This window comes from Notechis scutatus, chromosome Z (assembly GCF_049901735.1).
Source record: "Notechis scutatus isolate UNSWTSFEM ecotype Mainland chromosome Z, rNotScu1.2, whole genome shotgun sequence".
NCBI lineage: Eukaryota > Metazoa > Chordata > Lepidosauria > Squamata > Elapidae > Notechis > Notechis scutatus.
Window position 1 is genome coordinate 62,903,706 of NC_142025.1, and position 22,765 is coordinate 62,926,470.

The window sequence follows — 22,765 nt, forward strand, 5'->3', positions numbered from 1 at the left end:
TCAACATTTTAAACCAATATGTAATGTAACGTCTATTGCCACTTCATCTAATAAAAAATACCTTCTTATATCATTTTCTCTTAAATTCTATTATTTTTATATTATAAAGTTATCTATAAAATATGTAATTTCCATACTTTTTTCCTAACCATTGATAAAATAAATACCATATCTTATAATATTGTTTTTCTTCTTTTTCTCTAATTTCAAATGTCAATCTACTCATTTCAGCACATTCCACTATTTTCTTAATAATTTCCTCCTGTGTTGGTATTTTCTCATTTTTCCAATTCTTTGCAAATACAATTCTAGCTGCTGTTAGTATATTCACAATCAAATATATAATTTCTCTACTGTATATCTCTGATACAATACCCAATAAAAATATTTCTGGTTTAAAATCAATATGACTTTTTGTCATTTTTTCCAACCATGTGTGGATTGTAGTCCAATATTTTTTCACCTCCGCGCATGTCCACCACATATGGTAAAATGAACCAGGTATCTGATAACATTTCCAACATTTTTTGGATTTATTCTTAAACATTCTTGCTATTCTCGTTGGGGGAAAATGCCACCTGTAAAACATCTTATACAAATTTTCTTTATATGCAGTTGACATTGTCATTTTATAATTTTGAGACCATAGTTTTTGCCATCTCCCTTGGTCAATCCGTATCCAAAAATTTTCCCCCATGCAATCATTGTTTCTTTAAATTGTTCTTCTTCTAATTTAACCTCTAATAAATATCTGTATAATTTTTTAATCACCTTTTCATCAGTACTTGTTAAAATTTTATCTCAGTCAATTTATCATAAAAACCTTCTGTTTTGAGATCTTTATCATATCTAGAATGTATTTGTGCATAAGCACTAAAAAAAAGAAAAAAGTTCTGAACAACAACAAAAAAGAGTAAAGGAATCATTGAATGTAAAATTCAAGAAAAAGACCAGTCAATTTTAAAATTTTAAGGCGTTTGTAGAAAAGTCCAGCAATAAAAAATATTACACTAATCTTGACTGCAGGTTTAATCTCGCCGCTTTCCCTCTTCTGTCTTCACTTTAAACTTTTTCTCTTCCCTTCTCAGGGTGTTGTCTCAAATAGTAGTATTTAAAAAAAACCATCTTACCAGATTGACACACTTTCACTTTCCACTTTCCTCTTCCTTCCGGAGTTGTCCCAGCTTCAGTGGCTTCAATGGCCGCCTCTCTGCCGCAGGAAAAAAGGGCTCCTCCTGGATCAACCAGGGACTTTGCAATGTCCCTGGGATCAACAGGGTGTGCCTGTTGATAATAATAGAGAAGGGCCCAAGGCTCTTTTTTAGGCCCAGTACTCTTCAACATCTTCATCAATGACTTTGACAAGGGGATAGATGGGGAACTCATCAAATTTGCATACAACACCAATAGCCAACACTCCAGAAATAGCAGGAATAGCCAACATTCCAGAAGATAGACTTAAGATACAGAAGGACCTTGACAGACTTGAACATTGGGTGCTATCTAACAAAATGAAATTCAATGGTGAAAAAACTAAGGTTCTACATTTAAGCAAGAAAAATAAAATGCACAGGTACAGTATATGTGATACCTTGATAAATAGTAGTAACTGTGAGGGGGATCTAGGAGTCCTAGTGGACAACCATTTAAATATGAGCCAGTAGTGTACAGCAGCTGCCAAAAAAGCCAACACAATTCTAGGCCACATAAACAGAGGGATAGAATCAAGATCACGTGAAGTGTTAATACCACTTTAATAATGCCTTGGTAAGGTCACACTTGGAATACAGCATTCAGTTTTGATCACCATGATGTATAAAAGATGTCGAGACTCTAGAAAAAGTACAGAGAAGAGCAACAAAGATGATTAGGGGACTGGAGGCTAAAACATATGAAGAATGGTTTCAGGAACTGGGTATGTCCAGTCTAATGAAAGAAAGGACTAGGGGTGATATAATAGCAGTGTTTCAATATCTCAGAGGCTGTCACAAAGAAGAGGGAGTCAAGCTATTCTCCAAAGTGCCTAAGAGCAGGACAAAAAGCAATGTATTTAATTTAGTTAGGCTGGATTCCACTCCGCATATGATGGATTCTGTGAGGATTTTTTTGGGTGCTATATCAACTATGCTGATAAAATACAGATGAAGCTGATAGAATAAGACACCAAGTCACTAACATCCTATGCACAAGCAAACCACCCAAAAGCAACTTACACAAAGAGGAACAAAAAACCCTGCAACCCTAAAGAACGAGAGCAGCATAATCATACTTCCAGCAGATAAAGGTAATGCCACAGTAGTAATGGACAGAAAAGACTACGAAACAAAACTGACAGACCTACTCCAAACCCATAAACACGGACCCAACCACATATCTGGAAAAAATAACCAAGAAGAAAATCCTAACCAGCAACATGAGCAAAGAGATCCAGCAGATGATCATCCCAAGAGATAAATCTTCCAGATGCCCCAAACTATATGGGCTACCCAAAATACACTAAGAAGGCATACCTCTGAGACCCATAGTCAGCTCCAGAGTAGCACCACTACAAAACCTAGCCAAATACCTAGCAAAGCAGCTACAGCCCCACGCTGAAGCAGTAGCTTCACATGTAGAAAACTCATATCACCTCTTAGAAATGATCAAAGATCTACATATTGAACAAAAAGATCTGCCGGTAAGTTTCAACGTGGTTTCACTATTCACTCAAGTCCCGATAAAAGAAACCCTAGAAATCATCATAAACAGGACTTCCGGTGGTGAGGTGGGGACGAACAGAGGTCTGCTTGTGATTCTTCTTGCCTCTTCTTGCTGTTGGCACGATACCTCAGGGTGCACGAATCCCGGAGAGAAGTGTCCCGGTGTGGGGAAACTCAAGCTGCAGTGAGGGGAAGGAAACTCCCATTGCAGCGAAGAGAAACCCTTCAGAGCCCAATGAGCAAGAGACCGCCATTCTGTTAATGGCGATCCCAAAGTCTGGTCTGCCACCAATGAGAGGAAGTGAGTGACAGATTGTGGTGATCAACGCTGAAAGGTGAGGAAGTTTGTGATAGTGATAGATTTCCGAGCGCTGTGGATATAAATGAATTAAAAGAAGAGATGGGGAAACTAAAAGCAGAAATGAAAGCAGATATTTTCAAAGTAGAGGAGAAAGTTGGAATAATACAGCAGGCCTTAGAGAAAAATGAAGCAACAATAAAAGAGGTAGAGAAAAGAACAGAATGAACTGAAAGGAAATTGAAAAGGGTAAATGAACAACTAAAGAATGTGAGTAAGGAAATGGAGGACTCTTTGGTCTACCTAGAGATGGACAAGGGTGCTACATATTTGAGATTCCAGAATATAGCGGAATCAAGAGAAGAAGATCTGGAACAGGTAATGGCAGAAATATTGGTGGGACTATTGGAAAAGGATAAAGATGACATCTTGGGAGAGTTTGATGGAGTTTACAGAGTTAGTACAAATTATGCGAGACACCACAAATGCCATATATGATTTGCGAGAAGGAACGTCCGGGACATCATATACAAGATATCAAGAGAAGAATCAATCACGTATAAAGAAGTTTTGAACTTCTTTATGAAGAACAAAGACGAGACTACAAATTTTTAGTGGCCCACCTAAATCAAGAATTACATTCGATTCAAACCTCCACCAAACATGGACATGAATTAACATGGCATGGATGAATGGGTAAATAGCAAATGAGATAAAAGGGATTAAAATTTTACCCAATGAATGGGCAGATCACAATCCAATTCAGATAATATGGAAGGGTAGGGAAAAACCCAAGAAAAGATGGACGTTAAATACTCAGTTAATAAGAGAAAAAGAATATACCAACAAACTCAAGGAGGAATTAAACTATTTTTTAAAGGAAAATGATAATGGAGCAACTACGAAACAAAACATTTGGGATACAATGAAGGCAGTCATAAGAGGTATAATCAATCTCTTATAACACCAAGAGGAATAAGGAAAAATACGCCCAGCAAAACAAATTTCAACAAAAAATTAAGGAATTGGACACTCAATTAGACAGTATCCCAAAGGATTCAAAATTGCAAAATCAGATAACAATAACTAAACATAAATTGAATTTAATTGAACAAGAGAGAATGATTATAAATTTGAATACAACTAGACAAACTTATTTTGAGCATGCCAATAAACCAGGGAGACAGCTATCATATAGAAAGCATATCAAATAGAAAAAAAGGAAAGAAAAGAGATTGATATACCAGCTAATAGATGGAAAGGGGGATATACAACAGGAGATAGAACAGAAAAAAGAAATTGCCCATAAGTATTTTGAAGATTTATATAAAAAGGAAGAAGTTAACGAAGATAGGATAAGAAACTATTTAGGTGAAATGAAGGATAGATCAATTGGGGAAGAAATGGAAGAATTATTAAATAAAGGCTAAACAAAGATATTATTACTAAATATTATTATTACTAAACAAAGATATTACTTTGTCTGAATTGAAAACAGCAATAGAGAACCAGAAAAACAACAAATCCCCGGGACCAGATGGGATCCCAGGGGAGCTGTACAAGGCAATAGCAGAAAATACGGAAAAAACACTATTTAAAAATACCAATTTGGATTTCAACAATGGAGGCGATGATTCACCCAAATAATCTGGATATTACTAAAATGATTAAATATAAGGACCTATTGGATACGCAAGGAAATCTGAAATCGTGGCAAGAACTTCAAGATTGGGGACTAAAAATTGATCAGTGGGCATATCTTCAAATTCAAAGTAGATATAAACAGGACAAGAAAGAATTTGGAATTAACAATAAACTCCAGGAATTAGATAAAATTTTATTAGAATCAGGCAAAAAATATATAACAAAATTTTATAATTATTTATTAGAAGTAGAATTAGAAGAAGAAATTGTAAAAGGGAATATGATAGCCTGGAGTAGGAATATAGGACGTAGTATCACCATAACAGAATGGGAAAAGGTCTGGGGTAGAAATAATAAAATTATAAAATCGGTAGCATACAAAGAAAATGCCTATAAAATGTTTTATAGATGGCACCTTCCTCCTTCGAGATTAGCGAAGATGCACCCCAATATTGCTGGAAATGCAAAAAAAAAAAAAAGAGGGAACTTTCTTCCATATGTGGTGGCCCTGTACAGAAGCTCAAAAATATTGGCAGAAAATTAAAAATTGGCTGGAGGAAATGACAAGAGAACAGATTGAATTCAAACCAGGGTCCTTTCTATTTGGGATCTTTGATAAACAAATACAAAAAAAGTGAAATATATAATAATACATATTTTGACAGCGGCCAGATTGGCTTTTGCACAACGTTGGAAACAGCCTCATGTTCCATCAGAGGAGATGATTATTCAAAAAATTTCAAGTTGTGCAGAAATGGACAAATTAACCTTGGCATTAAAAAATAAAGACACTTCAATATACTACAACAGCTGGAACTGCTGGTACAAATGGATAGACCAAAGATAGATTTCACACTAAAAGGCAAAAGTGGATAGGATAGAACCATAGTAGTGATATACACATATATGTAAGGATTAAGTGTGTATATGGCATAAAATAAGGATAAAAAGGAGGTCTCACAAACTGTTGAAGATGAAAATGTTTTTAATTGTTTTCTATCTTTTTCTTTCTATTTTCTTCTTCCTTTCTTCTTTTCTTTTTCTCTCTTACATTTATGTATGTGTTGTTGGTTTGTTTTAATTGTAAAATCAATAAAAAATTTTTTAAAAAACAACGAAATTGGCCTGTAATTTTGTATATATCGGGAGTTCAAATCTTCCTTCGGGATCAGCGAGATCAATGCCCCGCTCCATGAGTCCGGCATCCTGGCTGCCAATAAGACGTTGTTAAAAACTTCCACCATAAGGGGTCCTATTAGTTCTCCTATTGCCTTCTATAGTTCCCCTGGGATCCCATCTGGTCCTGGAGATTTACTATTTTTCTGGTTCTCTATTGCTGTTTTCAATTCAGACTAAGTAATATCTTTGTTTAGTAATTCTTTCATCTCTTCTCCAATTGCTTTATCCTTCATTTTATCTAAGTAGTTTATTTTCCTATCCTCATTGACCTCCTTTTTATATAAATCTTCAAAATACTTATGGGCAATTTCTTTTTTCTGTTCTATCCCCTGTTGTGTATCCCCATTTCCATCTATTAATTGGTAAATCAATCTTTTTTCTTTCCCTTTTTTAAGTCTATAGGACAACCATCTTCCTGGCTTATTGGCGTGCTCAGAATAAGTTTGTCTAGTTGTATTCAAATTTATAATCATTCTCTCTTGTTCAATTAAATTCAATTTGTGTTTAGTTATTGTCATCTGATTTTGCAATCTTGAATCCTTTGGGGTACTTTGTAATTGGATTTCTAATTCCTTAATTTTTTGTTGTAATTTGTTTTGCCTGGCATATTTTTCTTTATTCCTCTTGGCATTATAAGAGATTGTTATACCTCTTATTACTGCCTTCATTGTATCCCAAATATTTTGTTTTGTGATTACTCCATTATTATCTTCCTTTAAGAAATAGTTTAATTCCTCCTTAAGTTTATTCGTATATTCTTTTTCTCTAATTAACTGGGTATTTAATGTCCACCTTTTCTTTGTTTGTTTTTTTACCTTTCCATATTATCTGAATAGGATTGTGATCTGCCCATTCATTGGGTAAGATTTCAATCCCTTTTATTTCTTTTGCTATTTACCCATTCATCCATGCCATGTCAATTCATGTCCATATTTGGTGGGGGTTTGAATAGAATGTAAATTGTTTTTTTCTCAGGATTTAACCTTCTCCATATATCAATCAAATTTCACTCTGTCATCATTTCCATACATATTTTTGATAGCTCTCTCTTTTTCCTGTTCCTCCCTCCATTACTGTGGTCTTTTGGTAATCAGAAATAGCATTAAAGTCCCCTATGATACAAATATTTATTTTTTCGAATCCTACTATTTTTTCATATAAATACTTTAAAAACTCTTTTGAACTCCATTCGGAGCATAAATTACCACTAAAAGAATTGGGATAGCATTAATCCAGATCTGCAAAATCAGAGTTCTTCCATCAGGATCCGACCATATTAACTCTACTTTCATGTCCTCTTTCACATACACTGCGATCCCTTTCTTTTTCCCAGCATCTGCCGGTGCGGTAAATAACTTCCCTAATTTTGGGCATTCTTAATATTTTCTGTCTGATTTCTTTATATGGGTTTCTTGTAGGCATACTGTGTCAACATTTTGCTTGATTAATTTGGCTATTGTCCTTTTCCTTTTTATCGTAGAGTTTAGACCATTTATGTTGATTGACAATATTTTCCTTTCTTCTTCCATTCTTTAGTTGTGTTTCACACTTTGTCTTCTGACTGCTCCGGTTTCTCTTTGTGCCTGAAGATGTATCCTGTCTTCTTCTCTCACCTGATGTGGTTGACTATTTTCTTGATTTCCTAAAGCTCCATATCTGTTCTTATGTTGGTTTTGATCTTCTTGGGAGTTCGTTTCCAGTTCACCCTTACTGCTCTGTTCTTCCGGGCCTGCCAACCTAAAAGCCCCCAATACATGAAACACAATGTTGCCAGCCAATCAAGATAAAAAAATTCTACAAAACAAACAGAAGATATTATAAACACCAATCAAATAGAACACAGCAAACTCCAAGACCAATAAACACAGACCAAGACTCCCAACCAATCAGGATGAAGAAAAAACCATTCTAACAAAGCACGAGGCTAGCACCAAATTTAAAACAGAAATGGCTGCAAGAGCCTGACACACAGACGAACCCAATACACAAGCCTGATGATGAGATTCTGCCAAAACGTCGCTACAACTTTAAAAGCACAACTATAATGACGTGGGAAAATACCCAAACAAAGCTGAATACCATATATATATATATATATATATATATATGTATATGTATATGTATATGTATATGTATATGTATATATGTATGTATGTATATGTATATGTATATGTATACGTGTGTGTGTGTGTGTGTGTGTGTGTATGTATGTATGTATGTATGTATGTATGTATGTATGTATGTATGTATGTAGATGTATATTATATACATGTAGATATATATTAATATAGTATTATACCAGGGGTGTCAAACTCAAGGCCCATGGGCTGGATGCAGTTCACAATATGGTAATATCCAACCTGCAGGACCATCCTGGAAAATGTAAACGGCCAGTCCATGTTGCTTCAGCCCGGTCTACCCCTATCGCTTTGGCCCTGTCTATCCAATACGAAAGAGGGAACATGCCAGCAGTTTGGGGAGTGGCTTCAAGCTGGTGATGCCCACCCAGCTGGTCTTGTCCAGTGAATGGCATCAAGCTGGCCATGCCCACCCAGTTGGCCCCATCCCTCCGCCCCCCCCCCAAGATCCATCACAGGCCTGATGCAGCCCTCAATAAAATTGAGTTTGACATCCCTGGTATATACATACTATACATACATATAAGTCATTATATTTTAAGCTTTTAAAAATCATTTATCTAAGTTCTTTTCAAATGTGAAATGAATGAGAGGAGAAGTAAGATGTCCTGGATCTGGCTTTCATGAATTTATAAAATGCAAAACAATGAGTAATGTAATGTTGAATAATGTAAGTGACATGAGTAAGTCAGCCTAGTCAATCTGATATGTTGATGTATTATATATGATAGTATGAGATCAAAATAGAATGTTAATGTAACTAATTAATTAAAAAAGAACCATAATTTTTCACCAAATGTTTTACAAATCAAGATTAAGTCTGATTCCCTTCAAATATTTTCAACACCATATTTTATAATCCATTGACATTGTCCATATTTAGGGATACCCATAGCATATGATCAATAAAGTCAAAATGCTGGCCATGACAAAGTCATTAAAATTCCATCAATTTTTCATATGGATGCATATAAGAAATGGGTGGAGCTTCAATTCCATGATGCCTGACATCTTGAATTTTTTTTAACATAACCATGTGTGTTAATAATAGTTGGTGGGGAAATGTCCAAAAACATGGCAGATGCTAGATAATCCTGTATCTCAGGAGTCGCCAACCTCTGGTCCATGGCCAGTACTGGTCCATGCCCTGTTGGGAGAGCTCAATATATGCTAGCAGTAGGCATGTGCACAAAACCATTTCCTCTCCTCTCCCTCCATCACCACCAGTGCTGCTTCCAGTTTGCCACTACTGGGGGCCACTACTGTATCATATAAGCAGTCATATTCTGGCTATTATTGAGAAATTGATTGGGAAACAATATGTGTAAACTGTACTTGCAATTATTATAAAGATTGTTATTATGACAAACTTACTAGGTTTCATATTTCTTGACTAACCCCAAAGAATTTTAAAAGTCTACTTCCATTTTTTATTAATCCCACCATCTAATTCATTCCTATCTATTGGCCTTGTTCACCATAAATTCTATTTGTAAGGACCAGCCTCTGCTCTTCAAAAAATAAGTATAGACTCTTGAAAACTTTGTATTTGAAAAGGAAACTTTTTTATTGAAGGAAGATAAAAGCAAGTCAAAATTCAAAGTAGGATCTGAGATCCCTCAGGGCATGCTACTAGGATAAAGGGAATTAGAGACCTCTCCCAACAGTCCAATGTGCATTCCACCAATCAGCAGGTGTGAAGATGTTATTATACCAGCATTTCTGACAAAGCAGATAAGGAAAGTTGCCAGAGCTACCTTCTGGTGCTGCAGTCTACATGGCCCCTTCTCCCCTTGCATTTCCCCAAGACATGAGAATTATCTTGACTGTAACCCCAAAGAATTTTAAAAGTCTACTTCCATTTTTTATTAATCCCACCATCTAATTCATTCCTATCTATTGGCCTTGTTCACCATAAATTTTATTTGTAAGAACCAGCCTCTCTGCTCTTTAAAAAATAAGTATAGACTCTTAAAAACTTTGTATTTAAAAAGGAATCTTTTTATTGAAGGGAGGTAAAAGCAAGTCAAAATTGAAAGCAGGATCTGAGATCCCTCAGGGCATGCTACTAGGATAAAGGGAATTAGAGACCACTCCCAACAGCCCGATGTGGATTCCACCAATCAGCAGGTGTGAAGATGTTATTATACCAGCATTTCTGACAAAGCAGATAAGGATGTTCCCAGAGGTACCTTCCAGCACTGCAATCTACATGGCCCCTTCTCCTCTTGCATCTCCCCAAGAGGTGAGAATTTTCCAGGCATCTGGGGTGCCAGGCAATGGTTATAAATCGTGTAAAAGGTTACACAACAGACAATGTAAGAAATAGAATGTTTAGGATACATAGAAAGGAAAATAATTAAATCTAAACCCCCTTTCTTCCATAGAAGAATGGCAGATATAAGGATCTGACACTATTCTACGTTTTATTTAAGATGATATAAGCCTACCCAGTGTAGATTGGCATAATGTTCTAATCAAGTTACCATGGCTTGTTTAACAAACTGATTAAAATCCTAGATTTCATATAATATACTCTAAAATACTCATTGCGTTGTAGGTATTTTATTGATGTATTGAATAATTTAAATACTCCATACTCCAGTAGTTTAAATACTAGAGCACATTATTTAGTCAGGCTTATCTTCAAGCAAACCATTGTTAACTGCAATTTACAAAAAGAGAAGCAAATTCACATATCAGAAGATAAAGGAGAAGACATTCAAGCTTAAAAAGAAGTTAGAAGAATGAATCATAGTTGAATATGAATAATGCAAACTTTTATTTGCATTGGAACCAAAGCCAAGACAGATTTCATGTATCAAACTGAAAACTCTCCCTTCCCCTTTGTTGATCTGCCTATATTTTGTCTTGATTTTACTGAACTTCTTAGCTTATTACAGGAACTCTATTTCTGAACTCATTAGCAGGATCATCTGTTGATTCTGATTTTCTTGTTTCATTAATATTGATGAACTCTTCCAACTTTTTTTATTGCTTATGGGAAGAACAACCCCTTATCCAAATGCTAAAAGGTGAAATGCTAGAAATGCTAGAAATTGTTGTAGCAAACTTTTAGTGATAATTTCTGAAGCAGATGTTTTGCAAGCCAGCAGTTTTTATTAAAAGAACAGTAGGAAATAATTTGTTCTTGTTTGTTTGGCCCTGGAGGAAATTAAAATTCATTTTTGTAATTTTGATCTTAACTGCAAATGTTCAAAATATGTGATTTGTATGAAGAATAGATATCTTTAAAGCTCAGTAAGCCATTTTAAAAAAAAGATAAATCAAATATGTGCATATTTCAGGGATGGGTGCAAGTTATATAGCACTTGTGTCCTGCTGTATTTATTAAACTCCTTTGAAAGATGATGGTGCAACAACAGTTATATCTGCTATGCTCATTGATTTATTAAGGAGATCAAACTGTCCATGGACTTCTTCTCTTTAAACAATAAATTTGGGACCCAGTGCTTAAATGAGTGAATATTATGTGATGGAGTAGTGGGACAATGGATACTCAAGCAATAAAGGGAAATAATTCAGTAGCTGAAATTTACTTATGATGTTGCCTTCTAGAAATGTTGGAGTTAAATAAAATTCATATCTCTGGCCAGAAGTTTCATGCTGGCTAGAGATGATACAATCTGTAACTCAACACATGTAACAGTCATAATGGTAGGGAAGGCTGCCCCTCCCTCCCCTGAGTAATTTTGGTCTGGATTCAGTCTAAAGCAGGGCTGTCAAACTCCCAGCCCGTGGGCCGGATGCGTCATGTGTTGGTCACACCCACACCTGGTTTAGCAAAGGGAAAGATGTTGCAATACATCACATGATGACGCTGTGATGATGTGAGTTTGACAACCCTGGCCTAAAGTGATTCAATCCATCTTATTTGAGGTTTGTATCTGAGTATTCTAGTTTTGTTTCATTTTAGATTTTTGTGAGCTTCTGCTTTACATTTTGTTTGTTCTTTGCACTGTTTACTCACTCATTCACATCCTTTAGCATATATTGTGGGGTTCCTGTATTTTTGCCTTTAAATTCTTTCAATCTTTCAATGCCTTTAAATTCTTTCAATAAGTGGAAATTATCTTCAGAAGCCTCTCACCTCATTCCACTCACAATGTCAAGTGCTATAGTATTTGACAGATGAAATGCTGATTTCAGCTATGAAAAAGTTGTTCGCTGTTAAAGGCTTCCTCCCAGGTACCTGCCTTTATTTTCACCTTTCTCTTGGGAAAACAGGAAATTTACTTGAAAAGATAAGATATATCATTGCAGATATAAAGACTCTTACTAAAAGGGATCTCCTACTAACTAAGGATCTGATTCCCCCCTATAAATGTCTTTTTTTTTTAAATCGTGTGGCTTTTTCACCCTTTTTTGGGTAATAGATTCTTTTTAATTGCTTCTTCTTGAGATCAAGTTGTATTCAGCTGGTGTTTACAAAATGGTCATGTTTGATTGTAAACGTCTTGTCCATCTTCCTAGATTTTCAGGCAAATCTCTGTTCTGTTTCTATATAGCAAAAGTCAGAGGAATTAGAAATAACATGGCTGATATAGAGTTTTGGCTTTTGAATATATCCATAGGAAAGGAATGCCAAAGATAAGACATGTTTTCTATTTATTTTGTAACAGCTTCCCTAACTTAGTTGTCATTTTCTTGTATGTATTTCATGTCCCAGAATTTTCAACAATAATATTAGTTACTGAACAGCAAACATTGGGCGGGTATCAAGGTTGGGAAAGGGTGTTTTGAGAACTCTTGAATCACACTAAGCTCAGAGAATATTAAAATGCAGTGGTTTAGTAGATGAATAAATCCTTTAAGTATGCTAAGCCCCACACATCTAAGATCTTACAGGATATCACCAAATGTTCTGATGCAAGATAGTCATATACCAGTGCTGATACTGGAATATTAATGCAGTAGGTTTCCAACAGCATATATTTCTCAGAAGACATTGTGCAATATTTTGTACCAGCTAAAGCTTCTCATAGGCATTGAGGTTATTATTTGTTTAATGTTATAAATAAAACATATTATAAACCTCAGCTCTGAGGTAGTTGTATATCAGATTCACTCTGCTATGCAAACCATGTGAACTGTTTCTTTTTTTTAATTATAATTTATTTATTTATTATTTATTTTATTTATTTTTATTTGTCAATTGCTTACAAGATAATAGGTATAAGTAAAAACATAGTTATGAATACATGGATACATATAAGAAAAATAAAAATATATAAAAGAAACAATAGGACAGGGACGATAGGCACGTTGGTGTGCTTATGCACGCCCCCTACAGACCTCTTAGGAAAGGGGTGAGGTCAATAGTAGACGTCTAAGATTAAAGTTTTTGGGGTTTGGGGGAAAAAACCACCGAGTCAGGTAGAGTATTCCAGACATTGACCACTCTGTTGCTGAAGTCGTATTTCCTGCAATCAAGTTTGGTGCGATTAACCTTGAGTCTGTATCTATTGTTTGCTCTTGTGTTGTTGAAGCTGAAGTATTCATTGACAGGTAGGACATTGCAATGTATGATTTTATATACTATACTTAGATCGGACCAAAGACGGCGTAGTTCTAGGTTTTCTAGGTCTAGAATTTCAAGTCTGGTGGCATAAAATATTCTGCAACGAGTAGAGGAGTGGAGAACTCTTCTTGTGAAATATTTCTGGACTTTTTCAACTGTGTTAATATCAGATACATAATGTGGGTTCCAGACTGATGAGCTGTATTCGAGTATTGGTCTAGCAAATGTTTTGTATGCTCTAGTTATTAGTGTAATATTACCAGAGAAAAAGCTGTGTAAGATTAGGTTAACAACTCTTAACGCCTTTTTGGCTATGTAGTTACAGTGGGCGTCTAGCACTTAAGTCATTGAGACTCCAAGATCTTTGACAGAGTTTGGATCATCAACAAGGTCTTGACTATTCAGCCTGTATTTTATTTTCTGATTTTTTTTTTGCCAATATATAGGACAGAGCATTTATTTGTTGAGATTTGAAGTTGCCATTTGTTTGACCATTCTGATACATAGTCGAGGTCTTTTTGAAGAGTAGCAGTATTGGCTGTGGTGTTGAATAGCTTTACATCATCAGCGAAGAGAACGCAGTTGCTCTTGATATGATCACAGAGGTCATTTATGTAAAGTATGAAAAGAGTTGGTCCTAGAACACTGCCTTGGGTGACACCACTGTTGACAGGTACAGAATTTGATAGGACACTCCCAATTTTGACCATTTGTTGTCTGTTTGAAAGGAATGCTTCTATCCAGTTATGCAGGTGTCCAGAGATACCGTAAGATTTTAGTTTTAGGAGTAGTTTGTCATGTACCACTGAATCAAAGGCTTTAGAGAACTCTATGTAGATTGCCTCTATTGCTTTGCCCTGACTGAGTTGTGTAGTCCATATGTTTTTGCAGTGTAAGTGTTGCAGATTACATGATAGTTTTTTCCTAAAACCAAATTGTTTATTAGAGAGTAGGTTGTTTGTTTCTAAGTGGAGGATGATGGATTGGTTAATAATTGATTCCATGACTTTACAGGTAACGCAGCATAAAGAGATTGGTCTGTAATTTTCAATTAGGCTGGGGTCTCCCTTTTTGAAGATGGGGATGACTGTGGCTTGTGACCATAGTTTTGGCAAGGAGCTGGTCCTGAAAGATTTTTCAAAGATTATGCTTAGAGGTTCGGCTATGGCAATGCAAACATGACCATGGTTACCTATTCATCTTACTTATTCAATTTCATATCACATTATTACTTATTAATATTAAATTCATTAGCCTTATTTTATCCAATCTCAGTTCATATCTTATTTCACCATATTATCTAAAATTCTTATCTTATTTCTATATTCGTATTGCCTTTATCTGTCACATTTGCAATTTTATTAATCCTTATTCTATTAAATCTAAAAATTGTTTATTCAAGCTTACCACCTTCATTCTACTTTAATAACAATATTTCCCTATCTACTACATATCAGATATACACTTCTTTTAAATTGGATTCTGCATAGTATTTTCTCAATCACCTTGTAAATCCATCTATACATTGCAAAAATATTAATCTAGTCAATTAATTATAGAAACTGATATCAATATCATAATGATTATCATATTTTTATACATCACTGATCATCAATTGAATGAATGAATGAATTCTTTATTGGCCAAGTATGATTGGACACACAAGGAAATTGTCTTGGTGCAAACACTCAGTATACATAAAAGAAAAGATACATTCATCAAGAGTCAAGAATCATAAGTTAGAACACTTAATGATAGTCATAGGGTACAATAAGCAATCAAATCATACTAGGAAACAGTCAATATAAATCATAAGAATACAAGTGACAAAGTTACAGTCATACAGTCACAAGTGGGAGGGGATGGGTGATAAGGAGTGATGAGATTAACAGTAATAGTAGTGCAGACTTTGTAAATAGTTGAACAGTGTTGAGGGAATTATTTTTTTAGCAGAGTTATGGCTTTCAGGAAAACAACTGTTCTTGTGTCTAGTTGTTCTGGTGTGAAGTGCTCTATAGCGTCATTTTGAGGGAAGAAGTTGAAACAGTTTATGTCCGGGATGTGAGGGGTCTGTAAATATTTTCATAGCTCTCTTTTTGACTCATGCAGTATACAGGTCCTCAATTAAAGATAGGTTGGTAGTAATTGTTTTTTCTGCAGTGCTAATTATCCTCTGAAGTCTGTGTCTGTCCTGTTGGGTTGCAGAACCAAACCAGACAGTTATAGAGGTGCAGATGACAGACTCAATAATTCCTCTGTAAAACTGTATCAGCAGCTCCTTTCTGAGTTGGCGCAGAAAGAACATTCTTTGTTGTGCTTTTTTGATGACATTTTTGATGTTAAATGTCCATTTTAGGTCATGTGATATAGTAGAACCTAGAAATTTGAAGGTCTCTATTGTTGATACTGTGTTATCTAGTATTGTAAGAGGTGGTAGTATGGGAGGGTTTCTTCTAAAGTCTACCACCATTTCTGTGGGTTTTTTTTAAAACAAGTTTTATTGGTTTTTAAAGTCAAACAAAAACAAACAAAACATAAAAACATCCAACTTTCTTTCATAAATATACAAGCAGTGTGTCGATTGGTTTACAAATTTTTTGTGCATCCATTTCATAGTCTCAATTACAGTTACATTGCATAATAACTCATATTATCAATCAAAAATTGAATACCCTAGTATCACTATTAAACAATCATTTGACTATAATTTTATTCATTCATACTTTGCGAGATAACTATAATTTACTTAGTTTATTTTATAACAATTCATATAATCCTCCCAAATCTATCCTAAAAACATTTTATAGATATGATAACAAAAAAAGAAATACATCTTTATATATTCATTATTTTCTAAAATTCTAGATATTCTATTATTGTATTTTAGTATCTAACCATTGATAGAAAAGGTCCCAAATTTTATAAAATTGTTTATCCTCTTGTTCTCTAATTTCAAATGTCAATCTACTCATTTCAGCACATTCCAATATTTTCTTAATAATTTCCTCCTGTAATGGTATTTTCTCATTTTTCCAATTTTTAGCAAATACAATCCTAGCCGCTGTTAATACGTTTACAATCAAATATTTTAAGTCTTTACTGTATGTATCAGGTAAAATTCCCAATAAAAAAATCTCTGGTTTCAAGTCTATATGTTTCTTTATCATTTTTTCTTTTCATTTCTGCGGTTTTGAGTGTGTTCAGTTCCAGATTGTTCTGGTTACACCATGAGGCATGTTGTACAACCTCCTGTTTGTATGCGGATTCATCGTTGTCTCCAATGAGACCAATCACTGTTTTGTCATCAGCAAACTTCAGTATTTAACAGATGGATTGTCTGAGATGCAGTCATTGGTATAGAGGAGAAGAGAAGTGGAGAAAGCACACAGCCTTGGGGGGTCCTTCTGCTAATTGTACAGGTATCAGATGTGATTCTGCCTAGCTTCACCTGCTGCTTCCTGTCTGTTAGGAAGCTTACAAGAGTATTCACATACTGCTAGTTGGTTTAATTTAGAAGAATGTCTGGAATGATGGTATTGAATGCTGAACTGAAGTCTACAAAGAGAACCATTGCATAGGTATTTGGAGATTCAAGGTGTTGTAGGATGTAATGCAGAGCCATGTTAATAGCATCATCTGTTGATTTATTTGCTCAGTATGCAAACTGCATGGGATCTAACAGAAGATCCATGATGGTTTTCAGGTGGGACAGCACAAGCCTTTCAAAGATTTTCATAACTAGAGAAGTTAGAGCAACTAGTCTGTAGTCATTCAGTTCCTTGATGGAGGGCTTCTTTGCCATTGGGATGATGGTAGAGCATTTGAAGCAGGAAGGAACATAGCACATCTCTAGTCATCTATTGAAGGTTCAGGGGGCCAAGTACAGACTTTTAAGCAAGAAGGAGTTATCTTCCCTGGGCCTGGTGCTTTTCCTGGCTTTTATCTGTGAAATAGATCTTGCACTTCTTTTTCTGTGATCACCAGAGGTTGTGAACCCAATGGGTTGGGGCCAGTTGTAGGAGGCTTGACTGTTGTTGGTGTATTTGAGATGGGAGTTGTGGAGATAGGTGGCTGTAGTTTCCTTTCAAACCTGCAGTAAAACACATTCAGGTCATCTGCTAGTTGTTGATTTCCTTCTGCCTGGGAAGGAGGTTTGCTGTAGCCAGTGATGTTTTTAAGAGTTTTCCACATGTTTGCTGGTTCATTTGTTGAGAACTGATTCCTTAACTTTTCAGAGTAGCTTCTTTTTGCTGCTCTGATCTTTCTTGTTAATATGTTTCTGGCCTGATTGTATAGCATTCTGTCACCTTTTCTGTAGGCTTCCTCTTTGGAATGAGGTAACTGCTTAAGTTTAGCTGTGAACCAAGGTTTATTGTTATATTTGCAGGTTCCTTGTTGGTACACATAAGTCTTCGCAGAAGCTGACATATGATGTTACAGCATCTGTGAGCTCATCTAGGTCTGCAGAGGTATCTTCAAAAACATTTCAATCAGTGCAATCAAGCTTTAATAAAAAAGAAAAAAGAGAGAAAGAAAAAACAATATCAGTTCCAGTCTTACTTATTCTTATATATCACAACCCATTACCTTGTGGAATCTCCTTCCCTCTCTTTTTTTTTACCCATTATCTCTCACTCTCCTAACAATGTAATTTTTTTTCATTCTTGTTTGCTTCCTGTTTCTCTTTATTTTCTGGTCCTTTCTCTTAATTCCCTTTTCCCCCCATTATTATTCCCCTCCATTTCTCATTCCAATTATTTATTTTATTCCCCTCCTACTCTTGATCTTTCTTTTGCACTTCCCTCTTCTGCTTTTTTTCTTTCCTTTGTTTCATTTTCTGAACCATTCCCCCTTTTATAGTCACATCAAACCACAAATTTTTAATTCTTCCCCCCCTTTAAATGATTGTTGCTCTGCTTGATCTCCAAAGCTGGTTTCCTCTTTGTTTAACTCCTCCCCCTCTGGTTCCCTTTGTTCTTCTTCAAGTTGAATAGCCATTTCTAATTTCTGTAATATATTGCTACACATTTCCATACTCACTTTCATCATTTCCTTCATATCTTGTAAATCTAATCTTATCTCAACAAGTAATTTCCCCCATTGTGTCTGCTCCTTTTTTTTCTTCCTTAGTAAATATATCTGATCCAAAAATCCAGTATATTGTTTCAACCAGCATCTTTTATATTTATTTTCAACAATCAATGTCCAGAAGTCTTTGTTTCCAGGTGTTCTGTTAGGTCCTTTTCCAACTGTTTCCCAAAATCACCAGGTGATTCCAAGGTAATATTTTCAAGTATCTTTCCCAGTGGTAGAATTCAGTTTTTTTTTACTACCAGTTCTGTGGGCATGGTTTGGTGGGTATGGCAGGGGAAAGATATTGTAAAATCTCCAGTCAGAGGTGGTATTTACTGGTTTTCCGAACTACTCAAAATTTCCACTACTGGTTCTCCAGAACTGGTCAGAACCTGCTGAATACCACCTCTCATCTTTCTCCTTGTAGTATTCTAGTACCACTTTTCAGGGTTTTTATTTTATTATGATGAAGTTTCTCTTATTTTCTTTTAAATTCCAAAATCCAATTAATTAGAAAGACCAAACACTTTTCAAAGAATCACTGAAATTTTTCCTGTACCATCAGGTGGCGCTCTTGATTCTTTTTCCAGAATCCACTCTTTCTTTAACTTTTTTTTCTTTTCTAATTATAAAACTTTTATTAAGTTCACTAATTTCAATTATTAGCTATTATTTCTTTTCAACACATTCAATTCCAGCATTTATTTATGCCTATTTAGTGCCAAAAGTCCAATGGTTATCCAATTTAATTTCCAAGCCTTTTGTGTTCAAATATTTTTCTCTGAATTTTCTCCTCTAAGTTACTTCGTTGCAATAGTTCAAGCCAATTTTATAAGTTCCAATTTCTTTCTCACTCTCTCTAGTTGCTGCCACTACACACTTTCCTCCAAAATTGTTATTTATTTCTTAATCCCAGGTCACCTTAAAGTCCATGTATTTCTCCTGGTTCACACTCCTCTTGCTACTTCATCACTCCATCACAGTCTTAGTTTTCCAGACTGCTTCCCGTCTTTGTGGTGGCCATTTTAGACCACCGCTGCAACTTGTCTTCAGGAGGGTTTTTTTTTTTGTCAGGGAGGGTTCCCTTCTACCCTCCAAGTGATTCTCCCTTTCTTCACCACTCCTCTAGTGTGGTTCCAGTTCCAATAAGGACCCTCCAACAAGTGAGCTCGGAGCGAAACCACGCACGATCGTGGATTCCGCTCCAACTCTGATGACGAGCAACCAGAAGAAAAGCATGTGAACTGTTTCTAAGTTGAAAAATTATTCTATCATAATTTTATCACAATGTCCATTAGAATGGGGAGTTATTGATATAGAGGTGAGATAAGCAAACTTTCTTAATGGTATACAGAATAATTAATGAGGCTGATTGAAAGATAATGCTGGACATGCAGCCCATCGGTGCTATATGTTAGTTCAGTGATGACTAACCTTTCCGGCACTGAGTGCCCAAAGCGTGTGCATACATATGTGCATGCATGAATGCATGCAAATCCCCAAAATGCAATGTGAACATGTCCCCATGCATGCGTGGCAGAGACCTGAAGACCAGCTGGCTGGCAGGAGGCGCACATGTATGCATGGTGGAAGTGAGCTGGGGAAACAGCTCACATACCTACAGAGTGTGATTTGCGTGCCATCTCTGGCATGCATGCCATAGGTTTGCCATCATGGTGCTAGTTCATTGTATCAACAATATTTTTTCTTGCTCGCCAGCATTGCATTTAATCAGAAACATCCCCAAATTCTAAATTGTTGTAGGACTTACAATTCCATAAAAGATTTTCAATTAAAAATCTATACTTAAGAGGAGCATAGCAGGATCAAAGCTGTTTTAAATATACTCCATCTTGGGAAAGAGAATAATAACATCTGACTGATGGAGGTGCACTAAAACATCAAACATTGCAGGAGGGTGAAAACATGCTTAAAACAGTAGGAGTTACATAAATGTTTAATTACAATGAACAAAATATTGACTTAATGATCTCAAGGGCATGTTACTACATTTGAGCAATTACTCTTGAATGGTTACCCAAATCTCTGTATTGGAATTATTTTTGTTTATGGAATGGCATAAAAATCCCAGTAAGGAAGAAGGGTGCAACTGTTTACAGAAGCCAATTTCTTTACTTGAGAAGGGGAATTGTAAAGCCACCAATTAATAATAAATGATCTGTCAAAAAAGCGGCCTACATTTTCAAACTGAGCGGAAAGTGTGCAGATGTTATCTGATATCATGGGTATGATCTCCATTGAAACAGTACAATGTTTCTTGATCGTTTGATATTCAGGGGTTTGTATAGGAGGTAAAATTTGCTGGATTTATGCTGAGTTTGCAACTGTACCCCTCTTATGTACCAAAATAGCTAATATGAGTGTTGAATACTTACTTCTTACAGAATATCATGAGATACTTTTAATATAAACTTTAACAAAAAAAAGTTGTGCTTGAATATTTCCTAAACTGAAACTTGGTATAAGTAATTGTTAAAGGTGATTAAAAAATCTTAATGAGCAGCAAAACCTTCTCATTGCTACTTCAATAAGCAGCACTTATTTCCAGGCTGTGGCCATCAAATATATTGCTGAAGTGCCAAGAGCAGGTGGCCCCTAGAAAATCTCTGCTTATTAGATAGGAAAGGAATTTGTGTTCATGTGCAAAATAAAGGTAGGTCATCAAATGTTAGTCTTATGGAGAGGTATAAGCCCTTCTCCTGAAGCCTCTCTAAAAATAACTACTGTAACCTGAGAAAATATACATAGTAGCCCTAGTGTCCCCAAGAACCTTTATCCTTTTCCTATCAAAAAACAGGTAGTTCTAACAAATAGCACTGGAATTTTAGATGGAGCAGGATGTGAAGAATAATAAGTAGGGAAGGTTGCAAAAGGGAAAAATGTATTACTATATTTCAACACAGGAATTTTCTACATCAAATTATTTCAGTGCTTCTTTTTCCTATCATGTCTTGTAATCAAATAGAATACCCTTTTGTAACATTATTTCTCTGTATTATACATTTTTGGTGCTTGTAATTCCTAAATAGGTGCCTTTTTGATATAGAGTAGGAAGTACATAAATCTGTGTTTCAACAACAAAGGCCCCTTTTATTTTCCATTATCAATCTGGATCTTTGAAAGTAAAAAAGCAGAGAACAATACTGTCAGTAAATAGAGGAATAATGATAATTACTGTAAAGGAATCAGAAGGGAGTTTTAAACTTCACATTCTGTTTATTATTTTCTCAGAAGCATGTTTGTTTGTTTGGACTATTCGAAACCAACATGCCTTCTTCTCTTATGTTCGTAATTACTTGATCCATGAATCTTCCACACCCAATATAATTCCAAATCATATCTCTGCTTGAAGTACTACACTTCATATGTATTTGAATACATATCTTGAAATTTCCCACACTTCTGGAATGCTTCTTACTGATCTGAGCTTGCTTATTTTCTGATGTGTTCTTTTCTATTAACAGAGTGGTGAAGCAACCTGAAAATACTGTATATATTACAAATACAAAAAAGGAATCCAAATATTCATGAAAGTTGTTTCTTTCCTCCTCACTTTTTTTTTTAAATTTGCAGATGGGCTTCTTTCGCAGAAAATACAAAGAAATCATTGAGGCTGAGAAGAATAGACAAGAGAATGAAGATAGTTGGGACTGGGTCCAGAAAATCCAATGAATTATATTGGGGGTAAGGAAACATTAAAATCCTGGCCATGTGGTAAACTATTGGTCCTGCTCTTGTATCTTCCATATATGGAAGAAGGAATCTTCTCCAGATTTTCCGGAGGCCCCATTGATTCATCATCTTACAGTAGGGAAAGTATCACTGCAGACTTTGTCAAGTGACTGAAGCAATTTATACATCTTGGAAGAAATGAACTTGGATAATTAAACTGCAGTGCAGATCAATTTATGAATCCAACATATATGTGGTATACCCTCAGGTGAAGACTTGTGTCTGAAAAAAATATTTTTCATAAGCTTTTATACTGCTTATGTTTATATATACATATATTTATACATTCTCTCTGTGTCTCTCTGTGTCTCTGTCTCTCTCTCTCTCTCTCTCATACCCACACACAAACACACCCACACCCACACACGGTGTGGGGGTGGGGATGTATGTATGTATGTATGTATCAATGTTGTATGTTTTCTTTTGAGATAGATTCACA

The 22,765-nt window shown here is 35.4% G+C and overlaps 1 protein-coding gene across 4 annotated transcripts in view; it reads left to right on the forward strand.

The window, feature by feature from the left end:
• The window catches only part of ITGA9 (integrin subunit alpha 9), a 588,311-nt gene that overhangs the window by 504,800 nt on the left and 60,746 nt on the right, over positions 1-22,765 (forward strand). For 3 of the 4 annotated variants that reach the window (XM_087946920.1, XM_087946923.1, XM_087946921.1), the window contains one exon: positions 22,168-22,278. The exons of the other annotated variant lie outside the window; for it this stretch is intronic. In XM_087946920.1, coding sequence (XP_087803046.1) covers positions 22,168-22,266 — 99 coding nt within the window. In that variant the 3' untranslated portion in view covers positions 22,267-22,278. The remainder of the gene's footprint in view (positions 1-22,167; positions 22,279-22,765) is intronic. 4 annotated transcript variants of the gene reach the window in all.